The sequence below is a fragment of the Cydia strobilella genome, chromosome 7 (assembly GCF_947568885.1).
Source record: "Cydia strobilella chromosome 7, ilCydStro3.1, whole genome shotgun sequence".
Taxonomy (NCBI): Eukaryota; Metazoa; Arthropoda; class Insecta; order Lepidoptera; family Tortricidae; genus Cydia; species Cydia strobilella.
Window position 1 is genome coordinate 18,405,626 of NC_086047.1, and position 21,878 is coordinate 18,427,503.

Genomic DNA, 21,878 nt, shown 5'->3' on the forward strand with positions numbered 1-21,878 from the left:
AAGACACCCAAGTATATCCCGACAGCTCCCAACTATGGTCCAGAACGAACTCTTATAAATATCTTCGTTCAAGCGTGCATATTGTCATTTCAATATCGCGGGTCTCCTTCGGAACAACGTTTGTCCTAAAGTCACTTGCCCTAACTGTTTTGTTCTAATGGGCACTAGGCCAAGTGAGGCTAGGGATCAATTGTCATAACAATTGTTTTCCATAATGTAATGGTTGTCCTAAAACTCATTTGTCCTAAGCATTTTTACCATAACGATCAATATCCCTAATGTTTTAGTAAATACAAGCGTTCTTGCCGGTCTTCCCAGACAAAAATGTTATATGCCGGTCTTCTCCACACTGACCTTATCACATTTTTATACTTACTGTGTGGGGAGTTTGGTTCCACTGAAAGTTAACGCTAGGAAAACATTTAGACAATAAAGTACACACTGGAGTGAGTTAATTTTTTTTTGTATTTTTGTTGCTTTATTTCATTTTATATCAATGAAATAAAACAATTTCTTTCATCGTAATTTTTAATGTTTTACATGTTGACATCAAATTTTGACAGTGAATGTTACATGTCAATAATTGTTCATTTTAATTTGTTACAAAACTTGTTCCTGCTTGCTCAAACTCTTCTTGTACGACCTCCATGGTTCGGTCTACTTTTTTAGCGACTTTTTGCTCGTATACTAGTTCTTCTAGCTTCACTTGTAGGTCTTCTTGTACGCTGTCTACGATTTCTTTGAGGTTTTTAGCTGAAAAACCGGAGGTTTAATTAGTTGAAGAACTTTTTTATCAAGATGATTTTAATTGTTCCTCGGCCATCGTCACGTATTAGGTCGACATAATATCAGCGACAATAAGTTATTTTACTAATTAAAATTTATATCTTATACCTTTAAACGAGCAATTCTTGTATATATTATGTTATATGTATATTTATTTATTTCGGGGATCTCGGAAACGGCTCTAACGATTTCGATGAAATTTGATATAAGGGGGTTTTCGGGGGCGAAAAATCTATCTAGCTAGGTCTTATCTCTTATGTGGATCAGACCTCTATGCTATTTTAAATGACTTGCCACATTATATTTTGACCTGTTTTCTTTGCTGATGAAAATTTTATTACTTATCCTATACCATTTCAGTATTTCTAACTCGGCCTCGGATTCTTTGTGAATTGAATAATTTTAATTATCTAAATTAATTAATTAATTCAATAAGTGTCTTTCTAAAAAGAATTTATCTATGAAAACCAAGCCAAAAACCAAAAATAAGCCCTTCTAAAAAGACATTCCTCAGTTACTATACTTACTTAGTTAACTAGAAATATATTATAGTAAGGACGATTTATGCGATGGATTTAAATTTTGGTTTAAATTGACCAAATATGACAATGACACCGTCGAATATTTTAACACTTTCAGTGCCAAAAACCCCATTCCCAACAGAATAAACACATCTAACGTGTTCTTGGCAGTGAATATGTCCACCCCTGTACCTGTCTTTTGATTAAACTCCTCAGCAATAAGTGATATCTTCTTTAAAGTGCCAACGTATTTTGCTAAACTGGAGGCCATATCATGGTTACTACTGGTATTAACAGCCACGTCCTCAGTTGGCACGTGTATTTTCTGCTTAAACACATCACTGGTTATCACTGGCATTTTTGGCATCCTGAACTTTCTCTTTGGATTCTTGACTTCTCTGGATTCCCTGGGTACTTCGGTGTGCTCTGGTTCTTTAGATACTATTTCTAAGACATCGTTCAGTTGAAGTTCTGGAGCGATAGATTGCAAAGTCTCAATTTTAACTGGAGACTGGTTTCTGACTGGTGAACCGTTGCAGACAACCACCGGCAACGCGTTGGTTAAACTGTTGAGAATAGTACCTGTAAAATTATTATCGATGAATATTTATCCAGAGAAAACATTGTGAGTAAATAAGTAAAAAATGCAGATTTAATACTTCATTCTTGCCTTCGGTGGGAGCGTGAACATCTACATTAGCGGAAAATAATGTATCATATTTTTTCAGGTACATTTGCATATTTTTTTTAGTAATTATTTTTTTAACAAGCAGAAACGTCTGCGAACGATGCTATAAAGCTTAGAATAAATTTAAAAGTGGAAATAATATTCTAGTAATTTCTCTACAACGGCTTTAGCGAATTCGATGAAAATTACAATAAATTACAATATGAAAAGGACAATTCTATTAAACTAGGGTACATTTTTAAAATAATTATCTTGCCCGAGTTTTCGCGCTTAAGCCCGGTGGATATTCAATTGTAAAGTCATGTTTCGATTTCATTTTCAAACCAGAGGCTGACAAGGGTAAAAAAGCGATTCAGTTAGGTTTTATTGTTGGTAAGACTCGCTTTTGAGTGTTTTGTTCTTACCCACGATATTTATAGGTGCTTCCTGCTCTTCTTTCTTCTTTTGGGCTAATTTTCTGGATAATTCGACGAGGAACATCGAACATGATTGACCTACAATAAAATGCTGGTCAACTATCAAACTGAAGTACGAGTATTTAATCATTATTTGATACAGTAAAGAGCCGAAGTCAGCAGCAGAAGTAGCTTTCATAGCACATCCAAAACTTTTGAGGGTAGAACCTTGACATTTGAAACCTATTCATAGGTATTCTTCAAAGGTTGTGTAGAGCTTTACTGAAAAAGGGTATGTAGGTACGTAGCAGTTTTCATGTCACTATAATATGATGTCCTGTACACAAGGAGATCTAGACGCGGAAATGGCAATGGATTGGGCATATCCTCGGGAAATCTGATAACTAACCAAAGTTGCCCTGACCTCGAAGATGTCCGGCAAACGGAATGGGGATGGGGTGGAAGGAGGTTACTCAAGCTGCCCAGGACCGGAGCCAGTGGAGCGGAATCAATGATTCGAGCCCTACACCCCAGCAGTGGATAACAGGATAAAAAGAAGAAAATAATATGATGTCTCAATTGTCACATCACATCAAATGTTTCATTGACTTCTAAAAGAGCCATTGAGCTACTAATACATTTTTGAATCTTGAAATCATGACTATTAGGCTGCCTATACATATACTAAGGCGGAGATAAGAAGACATGCGGGAATCAAACTAGCATTAGTTGTCACCCAGCGGAGCGGAGAAGAAATGTGGATTACAACCTATGCTATGGCAGCCTTACGCGGGTGGAAGCCATTCTCATCATATTAACGTCTAATTTTGGGTAGGTACCATTTTAGCAATTTGTTTAGCCAATTCTGTTGCTGACCTGTATACGTATAAGCATTATTTTCACCTTGCTTACTTGAAGGCTTGGTAGATAGATATGTATACTTGGAAAGTCTAATCGGGACATCAGACATGTTTTGAGTTGATATTATCAATTGGCTCTAACCTTCGGTGGTCCTCTTTTTACCAGATTTAGGTTTTATTGGTGATTTCCTGTTTTTGGTTTTACTGCGATCCTTTTTATCCATGTCTGCAATAAATTTTAACTAGTACTTTTACTCGAAATATTTCCTGCGTTAGTAATAAGTTGTTTATGTAAGTAGGTACAAATCTAAATAAATGAACATTCGCATCGGAAAACATATTACTTCAAAATTCTAAAGGCATATTTTGAGTTCTTGATTATCTGTTACTATATTCTACTATTTACTATCTAGGACAAATTGTTTCTTTTCCTTAAAATAGAAGTAGCCATGTGAGAAAACAACTATCTGTTACAGTTATTTTAGTTTAGATTCGTTAGTCTCAATACTCTGATTTGAATGTTTATTAATATATGAGTTAGAAAAAAGAGTTGTGAGTGTAAGCTTGTTGTGAAGAGGGAGGAAATAGTGTGAATGTAATCTAAAACTGTAATTAATCGGTAGTTGATTAACTTAGGATTTATTTGATGCAATCAGATAACAAACCTTAGTATTGCAACACCAAACCAACGGGATGGCGTAGTTGACATTATAGCCATGTAAGACTAAATTAATTTAAGGTGTTTAATAATATAATCGAGTTAACTAAAAAAAGCTAATCAAAAATATTAAAAACAATAAAAAAATCATATACTGAAAATGAAATTGACAGTGATGACAAGCACCACAGACTTTCCATAAACTGTTATAAACCGATCCAAACTTTAAACTTTTTTGAACGACTTAGGCCTCATATACGAGCGCTTTTTCAACGCACGTTAAAACAAGCGTTGGAATGACAATGGAAACATGTGTATTTATTCACATGATGACGGCAGCGCTTATTATCAAGCGTTGTTGGATTTTCAACTTGGTCCTTGCCTTGGTCCAACTTGCCTTGGTCTTTAATTTATCGTGCGGGCAGATTCAAGCGCTTTTTTAATGCGCGTTGAAAAAGCGCTCGTGATTATGAGGCCTTAGGTCTGTCCACTATAGCATAGAGAAATAAGTCTAGAGAAATAGTCTATGAAACATAGCGAAGAACCACCGCAAGAAAACTCGCTTTTACGTGAAATCGCATCGAAATCGACCCATCCGTTGGAAAGCTACTATGCCACAGACGGACAGACATTGGCGTCAAATATATAACACCCCTCTTTTCTGGCGGGGGTTAAAAATAAGAACAAAAGCAACTGTTTCAATTTTTATTGTTGCAATTTTTGTGTCAACTTTAACAGGTTCTGCGTTGGGATAAGATTGAACGGGTTTTTCTTTGCGGGATAAGATGAAAAATCGCCCGTAATGCTTCGGCATACGGAACGATTTTGTCTTACCCCTCATGAAAAACCCGTTCAATCTTATCCCAACGCAACCTAGTCATTTTGTGAGTGGGTGTCTCTAGTTTCGATCTCTGTTGTAGAATCACTCTGGATTACTTGGCCGAATAGGTTTCTGTAACAAAAACATTAAAATCGTTTGATAATATTGTTTTAGGTTTAGCCTACATTTTGACTAAATGCTAGGCAGACTGGCTCGATTTAAAATAGCAGTTTGAATACCTTTTTCCTTATCTTTTGACCTTGATTTATATTAGGGATGTAACGATACATGATTTTGCCGATACGATACCGATTTTAGAAGTAAATAATTGGCGATACCTATACAGATACCGGTATCAATGGCATAGTAGTTAGTTAATAAATCAAATAAATAAGGAATTATATACTTAATATGCATAAAACATATTTATGTATAGTAATAGACACTCGATTTTTTTAAATGTAAAAGACTGTAAAAAAAAAGAAAAATGCCAAATCAAAATCAAAGAAAACATTTATTTAGGTATCCATCAAGCAACCAAAGCAAAAGTAAATCCAAATCAGTTCTAATTATAGTTCACTTCAGGTAGATTTTTGTTAAGGAAACAAAGTTTATTCAAATTATTAGCAGCGTCGTTCGTTTCGCGTGCTTTTCAAACTGTGATATCGGCTGAATTTAAATCGGCGATGCCGATATGTCGGCCTGCCGATTATATCGGTATCGGTATCGTTATATCCCTAATTAATATGTTAGTCTAATTTCGTTACGCATTCCATCATACGCCAACATACGTTAAAAAATGAAGAATTATGAAACGACCTCGTTCCATCATTCTGATTCTACACTCAAGTTTACAAACATCTCTACACGCCAACGTCCCAAAAATATATGTACACGCCTCTAAGACACTGACAATAAGGTCGTGTAAATACATATTTTGAACGTTGGTATGTAGAGATGTTTGTGAACTCGACCGTACAAAGATTTACATCGCATTAAGGGCGGTCGAAATATTGTAATCAATCATGAATCCCTGAATTTATTGGGTAAATGGGATAAAAATTACATTTGTTGCTTATTTATAGGGCTTTCTCTTGTAATGATATGTCTGATGGCTGGAATATAAATGTCATTGGAATGAAAAAGGCCTCTGGTGCATGAAGTTACTGATGTGCCTTAGGGAAGTTACCAAAATTGCGAAATGTTCACATGGAATAATTTCGGAAACTTCTCATATTTGTAGAATACATGCTAGAATACAAGACACTTATAGCGCTTGTCAGAGGCGTCTGCCCCGCCACTGTGTCTTGGGTAGCAGCGGCCGTGGTGGTGTCTGAGATACCTGCAGTCGACGCAGTCGACGGTACTGGTTTGTCTTCTGGACTGTTCCGTTGTGTGGCCTAATAACTAATCAGAATGACAAGACACTTACAGCGCTCGTCAGAGCCGCCTGCCTTGTGTGTCTTGGGTAGCAGCAGATCTGGTGGTGCCTGAGATACCTGCAGTCTCCGGTACTCGTCTTCTGGACTGTTTCGTTGTGTGGCCTGATAACCTTCAGGATTTTCTTCTTGAGTGACGACGAAAGCGCTGATGTCAGCGATGCTTCCATGTTATATGTTATTAAAAATACTCATCAGAATGACAAAACACTTACAGCGCTCGTCAGAGCCGCCTTCCCGGTCGCAGTGTCTTGGGTAGCAGCAGCCCCGGTGGTGCCTGAGATACCTGCAGTCTCCGGTACTCGTCTTCTGGACTGTTTCGTTGTGTGGCCTGATAACCTTCAGGATTTTCTTCTTGAGTGACGATGAAAGCGCTGATGTCGGCGATGCTTCCATGTTATGTTATTCTAAATAGTAATCAGAATGACAAGACACTTACAGCGCTCGTCCGAGGCGTCCGTCCGGTTCCAGTGTCTTGTGTTATAGCGGCCGCCGTGGTGGCGTCTGAAACAGCTGTACTCTCCGGTACTGATTTTTCCTGTGAGGTGATCTGCGGTGAGGCTAGGCGCAAGGCTTCGGGATTGTCCGTTTGTTTTGATGTGACGCCGAGAAGATTGGGTGTTGTACTTTGTTGGTTCTCTGGAATTGGATATTAATTTCATTGCTGGAGTACAATGTTGTGCTAATTGTTTGATAACTGTTATATTATATTACCAGAAGCCAAATACTTGATACTATCTAAAACCAGCTAGTGGGATCACGTAATCTTCTCTGTGTGGCCATGAGCATCACCGGTGGGATCAAAAGCTCATTACCTCTTTATTAGCCTCAGTAATAGTCCGATGCTGTGAACATCACCGGTGGTATCACTAAATTTGTATGGGGCGTGGGAGCAACACGTTAGGTGATGTATGGTGGACAGCCAACGTGTTTAACTCAAACGTGTTAAACGTGGAGGACTCAGAGATCTCAAGTCTTAACCAACACTGTGGTTACTTTACCTTGAATATTATAATAGCTTTCATGGGCATCAAAGAACTCCTCCTGTTTCTCGGGCCCTGGTGTAGCCACGGAGCTCTCGGAACTGCTGGTCAGGCTGCCTGCACTCTGATCCTGGGCTTGATCAGGTCTGGGCCGTTTCTTCTTTAAGAGCTTCCGAGTTTTCACCTGAACATGTTTGCAGATTGTAAGTTATGGTTTAAAATCTGAAGTGTTTTATCTATATTTCTTAATTCCATTGGCCTCTGCCCTATTTGTATTTAAATTATTTTGCACAAAATACTACAAGTGGCGGACTTAATTATTTAATTAACTAATTAGTAGTGGACGATTTTTTTTTGTTTTTTTTTAATGCCAAATGGCATTCTTTACCAGTCAACCACAAGCCAAATAGAGATAATGCAATGTTTTTTTTATATAGTGTTGGTTAGGAACACGAGTTTTTTGAATACAAATTATAGAACTCGACTCGCCGTTATAAAATTCAGTGCTTTAAAAACTTCCGAATCTTAAGTATCGAGTAGAGTAATTTATGGAACCTTTTATATATAAAAAAACCGGACAAGTGCGAGTCGGACTAGGGTTCCGTACTTTTTAGTATTCGCTGTTATAGCGGTAACAGAAATACATCGTCTGTGACAATTTCAACTGTCAAGCTATCACGGTACATGAGATACAGCCTGGTGACACAGACGGACAGACGGGCAGACGGACAGCGGAGTCTTAGTAATAGGGTCCCGTTTTTACCCTTTGGGTACGGAAACATAAAAAAAGTCTCTACAAAAAGTTGAAAAAAAAAACACGAATTTCGACAATCATATAATTATGATTTTTCGCATTCAAGTGAGGATTCAAAGATTTATAATCTTAAAGATAAAGCTACTTTATTTTTCAAGTAGGCATATTTCAACGCGGTAATGAACGTCAAATAAAGCCACGAATCTTAACCAACACTATACACAGCAGGACATAGGCCTTTCTTGATTAAGGTTCTTACTTAGGGCCACTTGCAACATTCACCAACCCGGGGTTAACCGCAAGTGGCGCTTAAAGATAAAACAATAGTTATGTCTGACTTGAACCTCAGGGAGTGGATTGTCCGGCAGCTCATCCTTCTGCATTCCGTGCAGGTCCATCACCAAAGTCTGGTTCTTGAAGAGTTGCTGATCATTGGATGATGAAGAATTATCAGAGTCCGTTTGATTGAACAACTCGTCTTCGGGAGCGACCGCTGTAAGAAGTATTTGTGACATTTTCAACCAAAAGGTACCACATTGTCGCTTGTCAATAAGGTTGATTTCAAATTGAAGCTGTATGGAAATAGCGCCTTATTGACAACTGACTATAAGTACCCTTTTGATTGAAAATGGCACATTTAGCCTAAATAGCGACCCGGCGGCTTCGCACGGTTTGAACCCGCGACCTCCTTATTGAAAGTCACACGATCCTTCCGCTAGGCCACCAGCGCATCGAATTAACCACAATGCATCGTAATATCGAAAGAATTATTTAATAAACTTAATATTATACCTAAGTATTATATACTCATCGACACATATAGAGGAACGCAAATTTTTCAAAATTAGTAAGTAACATTTAAAATTTTCGCGGTTTGAACACATATTAAATCACATTTAGAAACGGGTCTATCGCCAGTGAAACCTGAAACCCTGAAACCTGTGTCGAAACGTCGGTAAATAAAGGTAACAAAATAAAATAGCGATAGACCCGTTTCTAAATGTGATTTAATATTAGTAAGTAACCGTTTTTTTGCGTCTCTATATTTGTCCATTTGTATTTAATTGTGTTTACTCACGTAAGCTTCTTCCTTTCAGATTTTTATTAGTTTTTCTATTCATGATGAATTACGGTAAGTATATGGTATTGAAAGCACAAATATAAATCAGTTTATAAGCTTGAATTGGTTTTTGGTCTATTAAATCATATTTTTCCTAATAGTGTGAAAATAGAGACGGATATTGTGAATATTGCTGATTTTTTTGTCAAATTATTTTTGAATGGCTTGTCATTTATGACATAGTAAATTGTAATATTCTTTGATGATTGATTACAAAAAGGTTTTCATTTTTATTTTCTGAGAAAGGAGGTTATAATTATTTAAAACACGGGCCTGACACTGTTTGATAGAGAAAGATATTCTTATTGCGATTCCTATAAAAGGAAAGAGAAAATAGTGCCATGCTTTGTCTTCATCACCGACCGGGCATTTTTTCATGGTCGGGTTATGGCATCATAGCAAGGAGGCGATGGTGAAATACCGAAATTTATAAGAGTGAAAGAGAAAAAGGATTATGCTGCCATACATGAAACTGTCAATACATGAATATCTTTTTTTTTTAATAATACGTCGGTGGTAAACAAGCATACGGCCCGCCTGATGTTAAGCAGTCTCCGTAGCCTATGTACGCCTGCAACTCCAGAGGAGTTACATGCGCGTTGCCGAGCCTAACACTCCTCTCCCTCGTTGAGCTCTGGCAACCTTACTCACCGGCAGGAACACAACACTATGAGTAGGGTCTAGTGTTATTTGGCTGCAGTTTTCTGTAAGGTGGAGGTACTTCCCCAGTTGGGCTCTGCTCTAGATCTGGAATGACATCCGCTGTCCTGTGCCCTACCACACAAAGCGAGATGTCATTCGCAGTGCCCATACCTCTCTTTTGGACATAGTTTAAGGACATACCCGGGTCCGGACGTAGTTTATGGACATACCCAAAGGGTAAGAGAAAGACCCGGAGGGAGGACCTCCGGGTCTTTCTCTTACCCCTCGTCCTGGTCGCTCGTGAGCTCGGTTTCATGTCTATAACTACTTGTATATACTATGTCTATGATTTAAAATGATAATAATGATAATTATACGAGTCGCTTATCTTCAAACTCGGGTACATGGAGACTATATAAAGCAGCCAAATCTCTATGTATGAAAAGTGTCGATCAAAAAACAGTAATTAGGCGGCGCCACCATACACCGAAATACTACCAAAAACAACCTACGTAATTTGGTCGGGTTATTTGTTGCCTTATATGGTTCATGTTATACTCATGTCCCAGAGCCTAACTAGCGCCATTGGAGAGATTAGGAACTATTATTTAAAGCTGAAAGCGGTCACTTTTGCAACAATTCTGCCATAAGAGATTGGCATCCTTTCTATACCATCCATACTTATATGGTTCATGTTATACTCATGTCCCAGAGCCTAACTAGCGCCACCGGAGAGATTAGGAACTATTATTTAAAGCTGAAAGCGGTCACTTTTGCAACAATTCTGCCATAAGAGATTGGCATCCTTTCTATACCATTCATACTCGGGTAAATCCATCTCTCGGGATTATGTAATTTTGGTAATAGGGTAGATATTTGCTGAGAAAGTTGAATGGATTTAACCGAGTTTGAAGTTAAGCGATACATTATAGTGCGCTGACTCATCTAGTCCCGCAAGGAATCAAACCCACTAAAAAAAAACGCTATTTTATTCTACTATTCGATACAATTAATATTTCTCCAAGTAACATTTTAGGCCTTACACTCGTCTGTTGTACAAAATATCCATATTTAGTATTCACGAATATTTTTAGACAAGCAAAATTGAAAAATAAAATGAAAAATCTTTGAATGCAGTTTTGTTTATTTTCAAAAATAAAAGAATGTTTCCTTTAAGCAAAATGAGCTAACTTAAGGTTTTGAGGTTCTTTCCGTCCAGGGCCCATTCATTCTTTCCACACTGTATGTTAAAGCCTGACCAGGAATATATGATCACGCGCCATGTTGCGGAATTTGACTGGAACTAATTTTTTCATACTATACTGAACTGTCAGCCTATACATGTAAGCTCACTCCAGACTACGCGGCGCGAAGCCGCGAACGCGAGTGTGGAGTCGATTTCGCTGATTAGCGAACTAGATTCGTGCACGAGTGTGGAGAGCCCTTTATATTACTGGTCAGGCTTTACGTAAATATTCGTTCGTCATGTCGTTTTAAAATGAGAGCGTAACCTCTATTGTATGGAAGCGGCTTATTGGTAGCGGGTTCGAATGATTCCTTAATGATATTCACCAAGTTTTCACCTCAGCAGTAAGCACACTTTTAGTTTTATTATAAAGTTTATGACTCATGAAATGGGAGTTATAAAAGAAGCGTTCAGTCGCCATCATATATATAGGAGCGGCCAAGGTGTCCACAAATATCTGAACAAAACCTCTATTATCAAGCGTTAAGTGCATGTTCAGATATTGTTGAGCGCCGTGGCCACTATATATCTAAAAGCGACTGTATCCCTCTTACTACAAAAAGGTAGTATAAAGAGAGGAGCTTTAAAGGCACATACGTCATTTTCATTTTGGTAGAATACTTGAAATTACATTGGACAACTTAAGTTGACATAGTTATGAGAAGAATATTTACGACAAGTGGTTTAGAGTATCCTTAAAAAGTGGGCCTAGCGATCTAGGACCATTGCAAGTATTGCAACATATTTGCCCGCAAAAATAATCACCTTGTTTTTGTTAGCTCAGAGTACAATATAGTATTAATGAATCGTTTTTTTTTTCTCTTTTTTTCTGACATAATTAATAGTAACGAATAATTAATTTAGATGAATTGACATAGACTTGGGAATTATTATTTATTATTTTATTATAAGCCAAATTGTTATTATGTTAGATAGTTGTAATACTTTAATTTTTAATTATTTCGAAAATTGTAATTGTGATAATAATGTGAAATTCAAACGCAATGTATATTGTTATATGAATAAATGACTATGACTATGAACTTCTGGTTCATTTTATTTATTTCTTTTATAGGAAAAAGAACAGAACAGTATTAATAATAAAACAGTACAACAGTATTAATAATAAAACAGTATGCAGTATAATATTACCAATAGATGGATACAGTCTAAGGAAAAAACGTGCCTCGAAAATCAAGAAAATTTGATTCTCGTTCAGAGGGCGCTACTAGCTTTGGCCTACTGCCGTATAGATGGCGTTGACGGTTTCGTTTGTTATTTAACAATTTTAACGCATATCAGTGAAAGAACATGGGTCAAAATAATAAAAATAATTAATGCAAATAAAAAAAATCATTTATCCATATTTAAATACATTTTATCGTATTTTTATAAATATTTAATTTTAGTTTTAAAGTGTGTCGACAGATGGCAGTGAATTTACTGGGGTTACAAAATTTACTATGACAGTACCGCTCTAGTATAAGTTAATCTATGATATTACTTATTAGATGTGATGCTACCTCCTAAAACGCTCTCACCAGACGCTGACGCTAAAAAGACGCTAGTGTTTGGTGGCCCTAAGAGTTATAGATAAAGGGTCCTCCACACTCGTGCGCGAATTGCTCTAACGGCTAAGTAACTTTACTTACGATACGAGTAAGGCAATTTACACAAAGATATCAAGTTGTCTCAGCTAGTTAGGTAATATCACAGAACTAGAAGCATAAATTTTAGGTCTGTGGGTAATATAAGGGCCCTTTATGTCATACTTGTCATAACATACGAAAATATTTTTTTAAATATAAATATCAAAATTCTATAAATATACATGTAAAGCATGGAGACTATATAAAGGAGCTAAATCTCTGTGTATGAAATGTGTCCATCAAAAAACAGTAATTAGGCGGCGCCACCATACACGGAAATACTACCAAAAACAACCTACGTAATTTGGTCGTGTTATTTGTTGCCTTATATGCTTCATGTTATACTCATGTCCCAGAGCCTAACTAGCGCCACCGGAGAGATTAGGAACTATTATTTAAAGCTGAAAGCGGTCACTTTTGCAACAGTTCTGCCATAACATAAGAGATTGGCATCCTTTCTATACTCTGCTTTAAAATGCATGTAAATTATAATTCTGCTAATTATTTTAGGCTGTGTAAAAAACATCACTTAATCCCACTTGTTAAACGCCGGGAAATTGCGGATATTTTGTATTTAATAAACATTATTAAAAGCCATGTTGATTGTCCTAGTTTACTTAGTAAAATCTCTTTCACTGTTCCATCGAGAAGGTTAAGGCACTTACGTCCCATTAGTACTAACGAGGCTTCCACTAAATATAGAAAAAACAGTTTTTTGTGCAGGGCAGGCAAGACTTTAAATAAAGTTTTGCTTAATTTAGACTTCGATATATTCAATGATAGCATATCTGTAATAAGAAAGAAATTAATTGCATTTTATATGGGTGATACTTCTAGCGCAGGTTCGGGCTCGGCTTACTAAAGTTGTCCTTTATAGGTGTATTTGCTTTTTGTTTTTTTATTTATTTTTTGTTTAATCTTTAAAGTTTTGTGCAGTCAGCGGTTGAAGTGCGTGGTTACTTTATGAATGAATTCCATTCCTGATGTGTCTATGCGGTTTTGCAGCTGGCAGTACACACTAACCTTGGCTTGTGCTGTCGGTACTTGTGTGTTGAACTGAATTTTAGTTATATTTGATTTTTGTATATTTAATTTTTATAAGTGAGAACCTGTAATTGGCTCTGTAATTCTATTGTAGCTTTAAAAATGTTTATAGCTGTTGGTTTTCCATGTATGAAATAAAAAATAAAATACCATCCATACTTCAATGAAGCATATAAGGCAACAAATAACCCGACCAAATTACGTAGGTTGTTTTTGGTAGTATTTCGTTGTATGGTGGCGCCGCCTAATTACTGTTTTTTGATGGGCACTTTTCATGCATAGAGATTTGGCTCCTTTATATAGTCTCCATCTACAGAAGTATCACTTTTGACACTGACATATCATATTCATAACAAAATTCATAACATAAACTATGTACTATCAGGATACGCCTCCTGGGGCCCATTTTTCGAACGGTATTAAGTCTAATATTATTAGTGTGTTGCCATGGTAACCCATACGACTTGAAAGTCCGTGGACTAATAATATTAGTCTAATACCGTTCGAGAAATGGCCCCCAGGGGGCCGATTTTTGAATTTCGACCGCTCGATATCGTGTATTTCGTTTTACCACTCCACTACTAAATTGCATTGCATTTAAATTCTACTAATAGAATTGAAAACAAGTGGTTAATTCCACTCGATGCCCAATTTCTATCGGTCGTATAAAAAAAAACCGGCCAAGTGCGAGTCGGACTCACACACAAAGGGTTCCGTACCATTAACTATAAAAACGGTCACCCATCCAAGTACTGGCCCCGCCCGACGTTGCTTAACTTCGGTCAAAAATCACGTTTGTTATATGGGAGCCCCACTTAAATCTCTATTTTATTCTGTTTTTAGTATTTGTTGTTCTAGCGGCAACAGAAATACATCATCTGTGAAAATTTCAACTGTCTAGCTATCACGGTTCGTGAGATACAGCCTGGTGACAGACAGTCGGACAGACGAACAGACGGACGGACAGACGGACAGCGGAGTCTTAGTAATAGGGTCCCGTTTTTACCCTTTGGGTACGGAACCCAAAAAATAGCATTTCACCGTTTTCTACCGATTTTCGAGTAAAGAAAACGAGTGATCGAAATTCAAAAATCGCCCTCCTGTTCTTATAAGAACGCTTGTTATTCGGCAAGCCGTTAGTTTTGACGACCGATCGCCCTCTAGCGGCTCCGAACCGTGGTTATTGACTAGTTTCCATTTAAAGTCTGACTGAGGTTTGTACGGTGGCAATGTTGTTGAATATGAGTTTGGATATAGGAAATAATAGATGTAGGTTTATTTTGGATATTGTGGATGGTGATATCACCAATTGTATTAACTTTCGAGAGCTGAATCGCGCAGAAAGGCGCTGTGGCATTACTAGCATTTGGACTTTAACTTTTCATACGTGTATCGTAGTCAAAAATTGTGGGTTGAACTTGAACCTCAGTGCTGCACGAAATGGCTAGTGGTCGCTGGGCAGATCATGAAATGCCGGCGTTCATGATTGACTTATTTGATATGCCTAAACGTCGCAGGCAAATCGTCAAACGTTGAGGTTTGAACGATATGGTAGTAGCATATGACATATTTCAATTTATAGCTAGGAAAATCCTGTCTTTGATAACATTGTAGCCACCCTACTATCCCTAGTCGCCAATAGAACCTAGACAGTTTACAGCGAGCTGTGAGTCGCATAAATCTGCTTTCTTAACTAGCTGATCTCTGGGCACAGTGAAAACATTGCCAGTGCTTCAACTCTATCCATCGACCAATGGGTGTAGAGTAGCCAATAGAACCTAGACAGTTTACAGCGAGCTGTGAGTCGCATAAATCTGAACTCTTAACAAGCTCATCGCTGGGCACAGTCAAAAGTAAAAATGAGGGGTGTTATAAGTTTTTGTCTGACTGTGTGTCTGTCTGTGGCACCGTAGCTCTTAAACGGGTAAAGCGATTTAAATACGGCTTTTTATTTGATAGGAGGTTTTCTAGCGCTGGTTCTTAGATATACTTAGACGATAGACGACCGGTCTGGCCTAGTGGGTAGTGACCCTGCCTGTGAAGCCGATGCTCCTGGGTTTGAATCCCGGTAAGGGCATTTACTTGTGTGATGAGCAAAGATACTTGTTCCTGAGTCATGGGTGTTTTGTATGTATTTAAATATTTATATGTATATTGCTGTAAGAATGTCCTATAATATTTATTTATACTTATCTTATTAAAATTCATCTGTTTCATTAAGTCAAGTGTTTTTTTTAATTTTCAATTTATATCAAGTTATCCAACGGGAGTATTGCATCAACATATCGCTTACGAACAGAGTTTTTTAAACATTAAATTAATTTTACTTTAAACTCACGTGTTTTTCATCAGTCATACGAATTGTGAATGACAGTATTATCTCTGTGTCAATAAATACAAAGTACGCTTTCCAACATTTAAAGATGCAATAAAATTTGATTAAGGATTAAATTAAATCAATGGAGAAACAATGAGTTAAAAAATATTTTCTCCGTGCTTAAATCTAAGACGTTAATCGTACAAAGTTAAGGTACTGGTAATAAAATTACTTGTGTTAGCTATTCCAATTCCGACGTTTACGACATGAAATTTGAAGGGTTAAAATCTTACAGATTTCGGGTCCAATGGCTACCAGCGATCACTTTCTTTTCACTTCATATGAAGGCATGAGCGGATACTTAAAAGCTATATTAGTTACCTACACTAAGTATTTTTAATTATATTTTATTTACACACCTAGGTCACTTGACATAGGTCAGAGTAGACCTAATCTGCTCCATCCAATACCACATTATGGGGCAGCTAAATCTGTAAACATACCAGACCCAATGCATATCGATAAAGACAATTTATATAAAATACTGCGATTTTATAAAATATTCAAATTCAAAACTTGTATTTAAATATTAGCATAAGCATCAACTAACTTTTAAATCTAAAATGAATTTGAAATATAATATAAAACCACTGCATTAGATGAGGTTTCGCTATTTACAATTTTAATTGAGTACTAACTCTTTAACTCAATTAATTCAGAGCTTTTCGCTAAAAAGCTTCAGTCCCCGGCAAGCTCGGCCGAATTTCACCTTCCCATACAAACGGAGTTTCGTTCCCATTTTAAAACTACGCGTTGGATTGTAATGAAACTTTGTACATACAATGACATGAGGTATATCTAGGTTTGTAATTAGTTTATGCCGCTCCCGTATTGGCTTACACAGCCATGTGAAACGTTGTCACCTTACCCATGGAGACTGTATAAAGGAGCCTAATCTCTATGTATGAAAAGTGTCCATCAAAAAACAGTAATTAGGCGGCGCCACCATACACCGAAATACTACCAAAAACAACCTACGTAATTTGGTCGGGTTATTTGTTGCCTTATATGGTTCATGTTATACTCATGTCCCAGAGCCTAACTAGCGCCACTGGAGAGATTAGGAACTATTATTTAAAGCTTAACGCGGTCACTTTTACAACAATTCTGCCATAAGAGATTGCGATCCTTTCTATACCATCCATAACCTTACCTGACACTGTATAGTCTGCAATAGACTGAAAGGCCTATAATGAATAAGTTTATATAGCGCTAGTATATGTATAAAACAAACGAAATAGAGCAAAACCAAGTTTTGTATGAAAAACTTAAATTCGCTGTATTTTTTTACAACCTACATAAACTAATTATAGACCCATACCTTATCCTATTGTAAGTACAGTTTCAGAGTAATCTAGCTACTCGTTTTAAAATGAGAGCTTAACTACGTTTGTATGGAACAAATTTATATGAATACATTTTCTGAAATTAAGACGATAGAGGACGGCCACTAATCCATACAGTCTCCATTTTCCTCTCTGAATATGGAAAATTTCTTAATTTAAATTCATATAAGTAATGATTTTATGTCAAAAGAAAAATCGTGCGTGAGTCGTATCAAAACTTCAAAACCATTACTATTTTTTTATTAGGATCGACCTCAAAGTGTGCTTGAAATAATTGATTTGGATTTACCCGAATACACCTTAATCGAATGCTACTGACAGGCTCCTAACTCAAAAAAAAAAAATAAACTTCCTATATTAACTGAGTATTGATAAAGCCATTTCATTGACATGGGTTTACAAAGGATCCAACGGCTGACAAAAATAAGTAACATACAAACCTGTACCTTATGACATTGTAAAAACGCGTAAAATATATACATATTTTTGGAGTCGACTGAGTATTTGACTTCAAAGCACGTTTCAAGATTGTAGATGATTTGAAATAGGTAACCAATCCGTAAGAGGGTCGCGTCAAAAACAAACAATATCTCCATATATTTACTTTTTTTCGTAAATGGGATAAATGTTACATCTTTTTAGGGTTCCGTACACAAAGGGTAAAAACGGGACCCTATTGCTAAGACTCCGCTGTCTGTCTGTCACCAGGCTATATCTCATGAACCGTGATAGCTAGACAGTTGAAATTTTCACAGATGTATTTCTGTTGCCGCTATAACAACAAATACTAAAAAGTACGGAACCCTCGGTGCGCGAGTCCGAATCGCACTTGGCCGGTATTTGATAAATTAAAATGTGACCTTCCCCTCCTGTATGTTCAGGAAGGACTTCGCCAATGACGACGTATTTTGATTTGGCAATAGGATTTGTGCAAATGCTTCTAGAGCGCAACGTTGTTCGGTAGTTAGTGCTCTTGTAAAGCGATAGCGATAGCGATATCACCTGTCATGCCATGCGTCACTTTCGCACTTATTTGTTAAAACGTGACAGGCATGGTGACAAATGATAAATAGCCGACCATCATAGCCCTACAGGACTATACAAGCCAAGGGCCACGATGGAGCTACTTGGCGTTGACGCCAGAACGGTGGATAAACTCGTATCTAGATTATATCTTCATTATCCTACACTTCAGACAACGATAATGAGCCAAAAACAAAAAAATAATCACGACTCGATATCACCAAGATGGCGGACGACAAGCAACTCGACATTTTTATTGATAGTATCGCACACCACAAGGGCCTGACACTCTTTGATAGAGAAAGATAGTCTTATTGCGATTCCTATAAGAGGAAAGAGAAAATAGTGCCATGCTTTGTCCTTATCACCAACCGGGTGGCATCATAGGTAGGAGGCGATGGCGAAATACCGAAATTTATAAGTGAAAGAGAAAAAATCCTATGCTGCCCAAATTTTATATGAATATTCATTCTCTTACCCCCGGTCGCTCGGTGGCGCGTCTATAACTACTTGTATATACTATGTCTATGGCACACCACGATTAGGGGCCCACTGACTATCAGTCCGCCGGACGATATCGGCCTGTCAGTTGTTCGGAACTGTCAAATTTTTGTTCTAACTGACAGGCCGATATCGTCCGGCGGACTGATAGTCAGTGGGCCCCTTTAGAAACATGCACGCCCAAACTAATAAGTACGGATATTTGTGCCAATAAAGGATGACTCACGCTAGACCGGGCCGGGGCCGGGCCGGAGCTTCCGACGCTTTGTTATCTATGGAAAAGCACCACGTTATCACCGATCAGTCGTCATAGAAAATGGAACAAAATTACAGAACGTTGAAAATGGCCTGAGTGGCTTCGAGAAAAGGATGGTACGGCAGTGCTTCTTTGTTTTGCTCGACTTGGCGTGGGCACTACCGTGCCCCCAGATGTCGGATGCCTAGCGTGAGTCATCCTTAATGTGCCAACATGTGTGTATGTGTGTCTGTGTGTGTGTGGATCTTAGTGTCAGAGGAATCCCCAGTAACATATCAGTATTTATTGGACAAGTTGTGTCGATATATTTGCTGTCCGAGGCTGGGCTTTCATGATTTATGAGCTTATGTCAGAGTTAAACGAGTAGTATAGTTAATGATTAGTTTTAGTCTTTTTAGTAAATTTCATTCAATAGCGTGACGGACGTACGCGTTTGCGTTGTCTTATTTTGTATGGGATTTTGAACAGCGCGCCAAGCGGGACGTTTTGGGAACTCAAAATCCCATACAAAATGAGAAAGAACCCAACTACTGTCCGCGCGCCAATTCCGTGCATTCGGAGGTCGAGGAAGTGGGGGTGTGCGCCGCGCCCGTACGTACAAAATGACACCACTCTGTCATGACGCCCAACATTCCTCAGCCGTGCACGGAATTCGCGCGCGGACAGTACCTACGGGGAATTTGTAAAAAATCTTTCATTTGAAAAGTCCTAGAAACGCAGCCTATGTCATACGCGGCTTAACCCATTAAAGCGCAAAAATAGCCGAGGTAGTGTGTTCAATCCTCCTCGGCGCTAAATTGTACTACTTAATATATTGATTCTGATCAGGAAAAAAACATACATAAAGAGGGTCAAAAGTTATGTTGTTTCTAACCTACATTGCGTAATAAAGGGTTAAATTGAATTTACTGGGGTAAGTAAGTGCGTACCTCTCCATGCATTTTTGCATTTACTTACCCCAGTAAATTGTTTTAGTAGTTTCAATGTTGCGGTGAGATAGTAGTATAGTCACGTATAGTCAAAAAGCAGTTTTAAAAAAAGCCGTACAAGCAATAGGCACCTACATATTTTCGTGACACTTTGACACTTTTTTTAGAGAAAACTACAACGAAAGGTCCTGCTCCTGCAGTATAAATACAAATTATCAGGAATTACATCATGGTTTAAAAAGTGTGTGCGTGTAATCTTTACGCGCGATTGAAGTAAAACTTCTTTGACGTTGACGTTTATCGCTATGTTGGCACATTGACGTGTGTCGTATTGTGCGTGTGTCACTACTGAACGTTACTTCCGTCAGAAAAAAAACTGAGTTACCCTCTAGTCGCGCGTAAAGAAGTTTTACTTCAACAAATTAGATAAAAACAGATGACTGCTTAATTATTGTACAATGTGTAAAGTAGCCATACCCTCCATTATGTACAGGCGCCATCAGATATATCTGAGCGGTCAAGGCTCTCACAAATATCTGAACACGCCTCTATTGTCAAGGCGTTAGAGTGCGTGTTCAGATATTGTGAACACCTCGGGCGCTCTGATATATCTGCTGGTGACTGTACCTATGTAACATATCTTTATCTCTATCTATCTCTAGACACTAGACACAAATATACAAATAAAAGAAAATAGTAACATTAACGTACAAATTAGATTCATTACTTTTTCCGCATTATTATTTTACTTGTACCAAAGATAGATATAACTCCGTAACTATAACTATATACTCTATGCTTGTACCTAACTTGTATCTTTAGTTCGGTCCCAAGTAGCAAAGTGACGTCAGTGACGTCATAATGACGTAATTATGGCGTCATTATGACGTCGCTGACGTCATAATGACGTAAAAATGCTGTTAGGGGTATATCGCCTGATACTTATTATTGGTAAATGTCCTATTTATCAGAGTCCCAGGCGTGTTGACAGAGTGTAAACAAGTATTATATTCCTGTTTGTCTATGTAGACTAACATAATTACTTACAAGGATCCCGATTCAGATTTAACAATTTGTTACGGCTTTGATCTTATTTTGATATGACGGGGACCTAAAGACAGTGACCAAGTCAACCGGTGGCCGAAGCGGGAAACGAACCCTCGTCTTCAGCTTACGCGGCTAACGTCCTGACCACTAGACCGCCCGGCCACCCGTCCCAAATTCTCTGGTGTATGCTATTTTGTCACCGGTGGACTTGGTCACTCGTAATTGTATTATCTGTATGTCACGTGACCGAAAAGACCAAGGGCCTGACACTCTTTGATAGAGAAAGATAGTCTTATTGCGATTCCTATAAGAGAAAAGAGAAAATAGTGCCATGCTTTGTCCTTATCTCCGACCGGGTGGCATCATAGGTAGGCGATGGCGAAATACCGAAATTTATAAGAGTGAAAGATAAAAATCCTGTGATGCCCAAATTTTATATGAATATTCTTTCTCTTACCCTCGGTCGCTCGGTGGCGCGTCTATAACTACTTGTATAATACTATGTCTATGGAAAAGACTGACCTCCAGTCACAGAATAAGTAATAGTATTATCATACAGAACGGTCACGCACCGCCCCGCCCCGACTCGAATTACCTCGCCCCGCGACAGCAGATTGACGGCCGTTTGCCGGCCGCTCAGTACTATTTTTAAGCAACTTACTCACACAATGACGCATGCCGCGTGTACAGACTTGCCGTCCACAAATAGAAACGCAAGTGATTTTTGATGTATAGCGTGTCCGCCCTGTGCTCCAGTTCCACTCTTGAGTGACGTCACTATAGCAGAAAAAAGT

At 37.9% G+C, this 21,878-nt stretch overlaps 2 protein-coding genes across 2 annotated transcripts; both read right to left on the reverse strand.

Moving 5' to 3' along the window:
- Positions 1-577: 577 nt before the first annotated feature.
- Positions 578-4,009, reverse strand: LOC134742682 (uncharacterized). Its single transcript, XM_063675877.1, has 5 exons — positions 3,916-4,009; positions 3,393-3,476; positions 2,400-2,489; positions 1,500-1,889; positions 578-753 (listed from the first exon to the last, which is right to left on the reverse strand). The coding sequence occupies exons 2-5, from the start codon at positions 3,472-3,474 to the stop codon at positions 593-595; spliced, it is 723 nt and encodes a 240-aa protein (XP_063531947.1). The 5' UTR covers positions 3,475-3,476; positions 3,916-4,009; the 3' UTR covers positions 578-592.
- Positions 4,010-4,815: 806 nt separating this feature from the next.
- On the reverse strand, positions 4,816-9,111 carry LOC134742683 (uncharacterized). The gene is made up of 5 exons (XM_063675878.1): positions 8,983-9,111; positions 8,249-8,397; positions 7,169-7,334; positions 6,607-6,806; positions 4,816-4,860 (listed from the first exon to the last, which is right to left on the reverse strand). The coding sequence occupies exons 1-5, from the start codon at positions 9,023-9,025 to the stop codon at positions 4,831-4,833; spliced, it is 588 nt and encodes a 195-aa protein (XP_063531948.1). The 5' UTR covers positions 9,026-9,111; the 3' UTR covers positions 4,816-4,830.
- Between the last annotated feature and the right edge of the window lie 12,767 nt (positions 9,112-21,878).

Excerpts from the sequence above, each read along its gene's own strand:
- LOC134742682 (XM_063675877.1), bottom strand. The coding sequence starts at position 3,474 with ATGGATAAAAAGGATCGCAGTAAAACCAAAAACAGGAAATCACCAATA. Across the intron at positions 2,490-3,392 it reads TAAAAAGAGGACCACCGAAG|GTCAATCATGTTCGATGTTC; the intron begins GTTAGAGCCAAT and ends ATTTTATTGTAG. Across the intron at positions 1,890-2,399 it reads AGCACCTATAAATATCGTGG|GTACTATTCTCAACAGTTTA; the intron begins GTAAGAACAAAA and ends ATAATTTTACAG.
- LOC134742683 (XM_063675878.1), bottom strand. The coding sequence starts at position 9,025 with ATGAATAGAAAAACTAATAAAAATCTGAAAGGAAGAAGCTTAC. Across the intron at positions 6,807-7,168 it reads AAGCTATTATAATATTCAAG|AGAACCAACAAAGTACAACA; the intron begins GTAAAGTAACCA and ends ATCCAATTCCAG. Across the intron at positions 4,861-6,606 it reads GGACGCCTCGGACGAGCGCT|AAACCTATTCGGCCAAGTAA; the intron begins GTAAGTGTCTTG and ends TTTTTGTTACAG.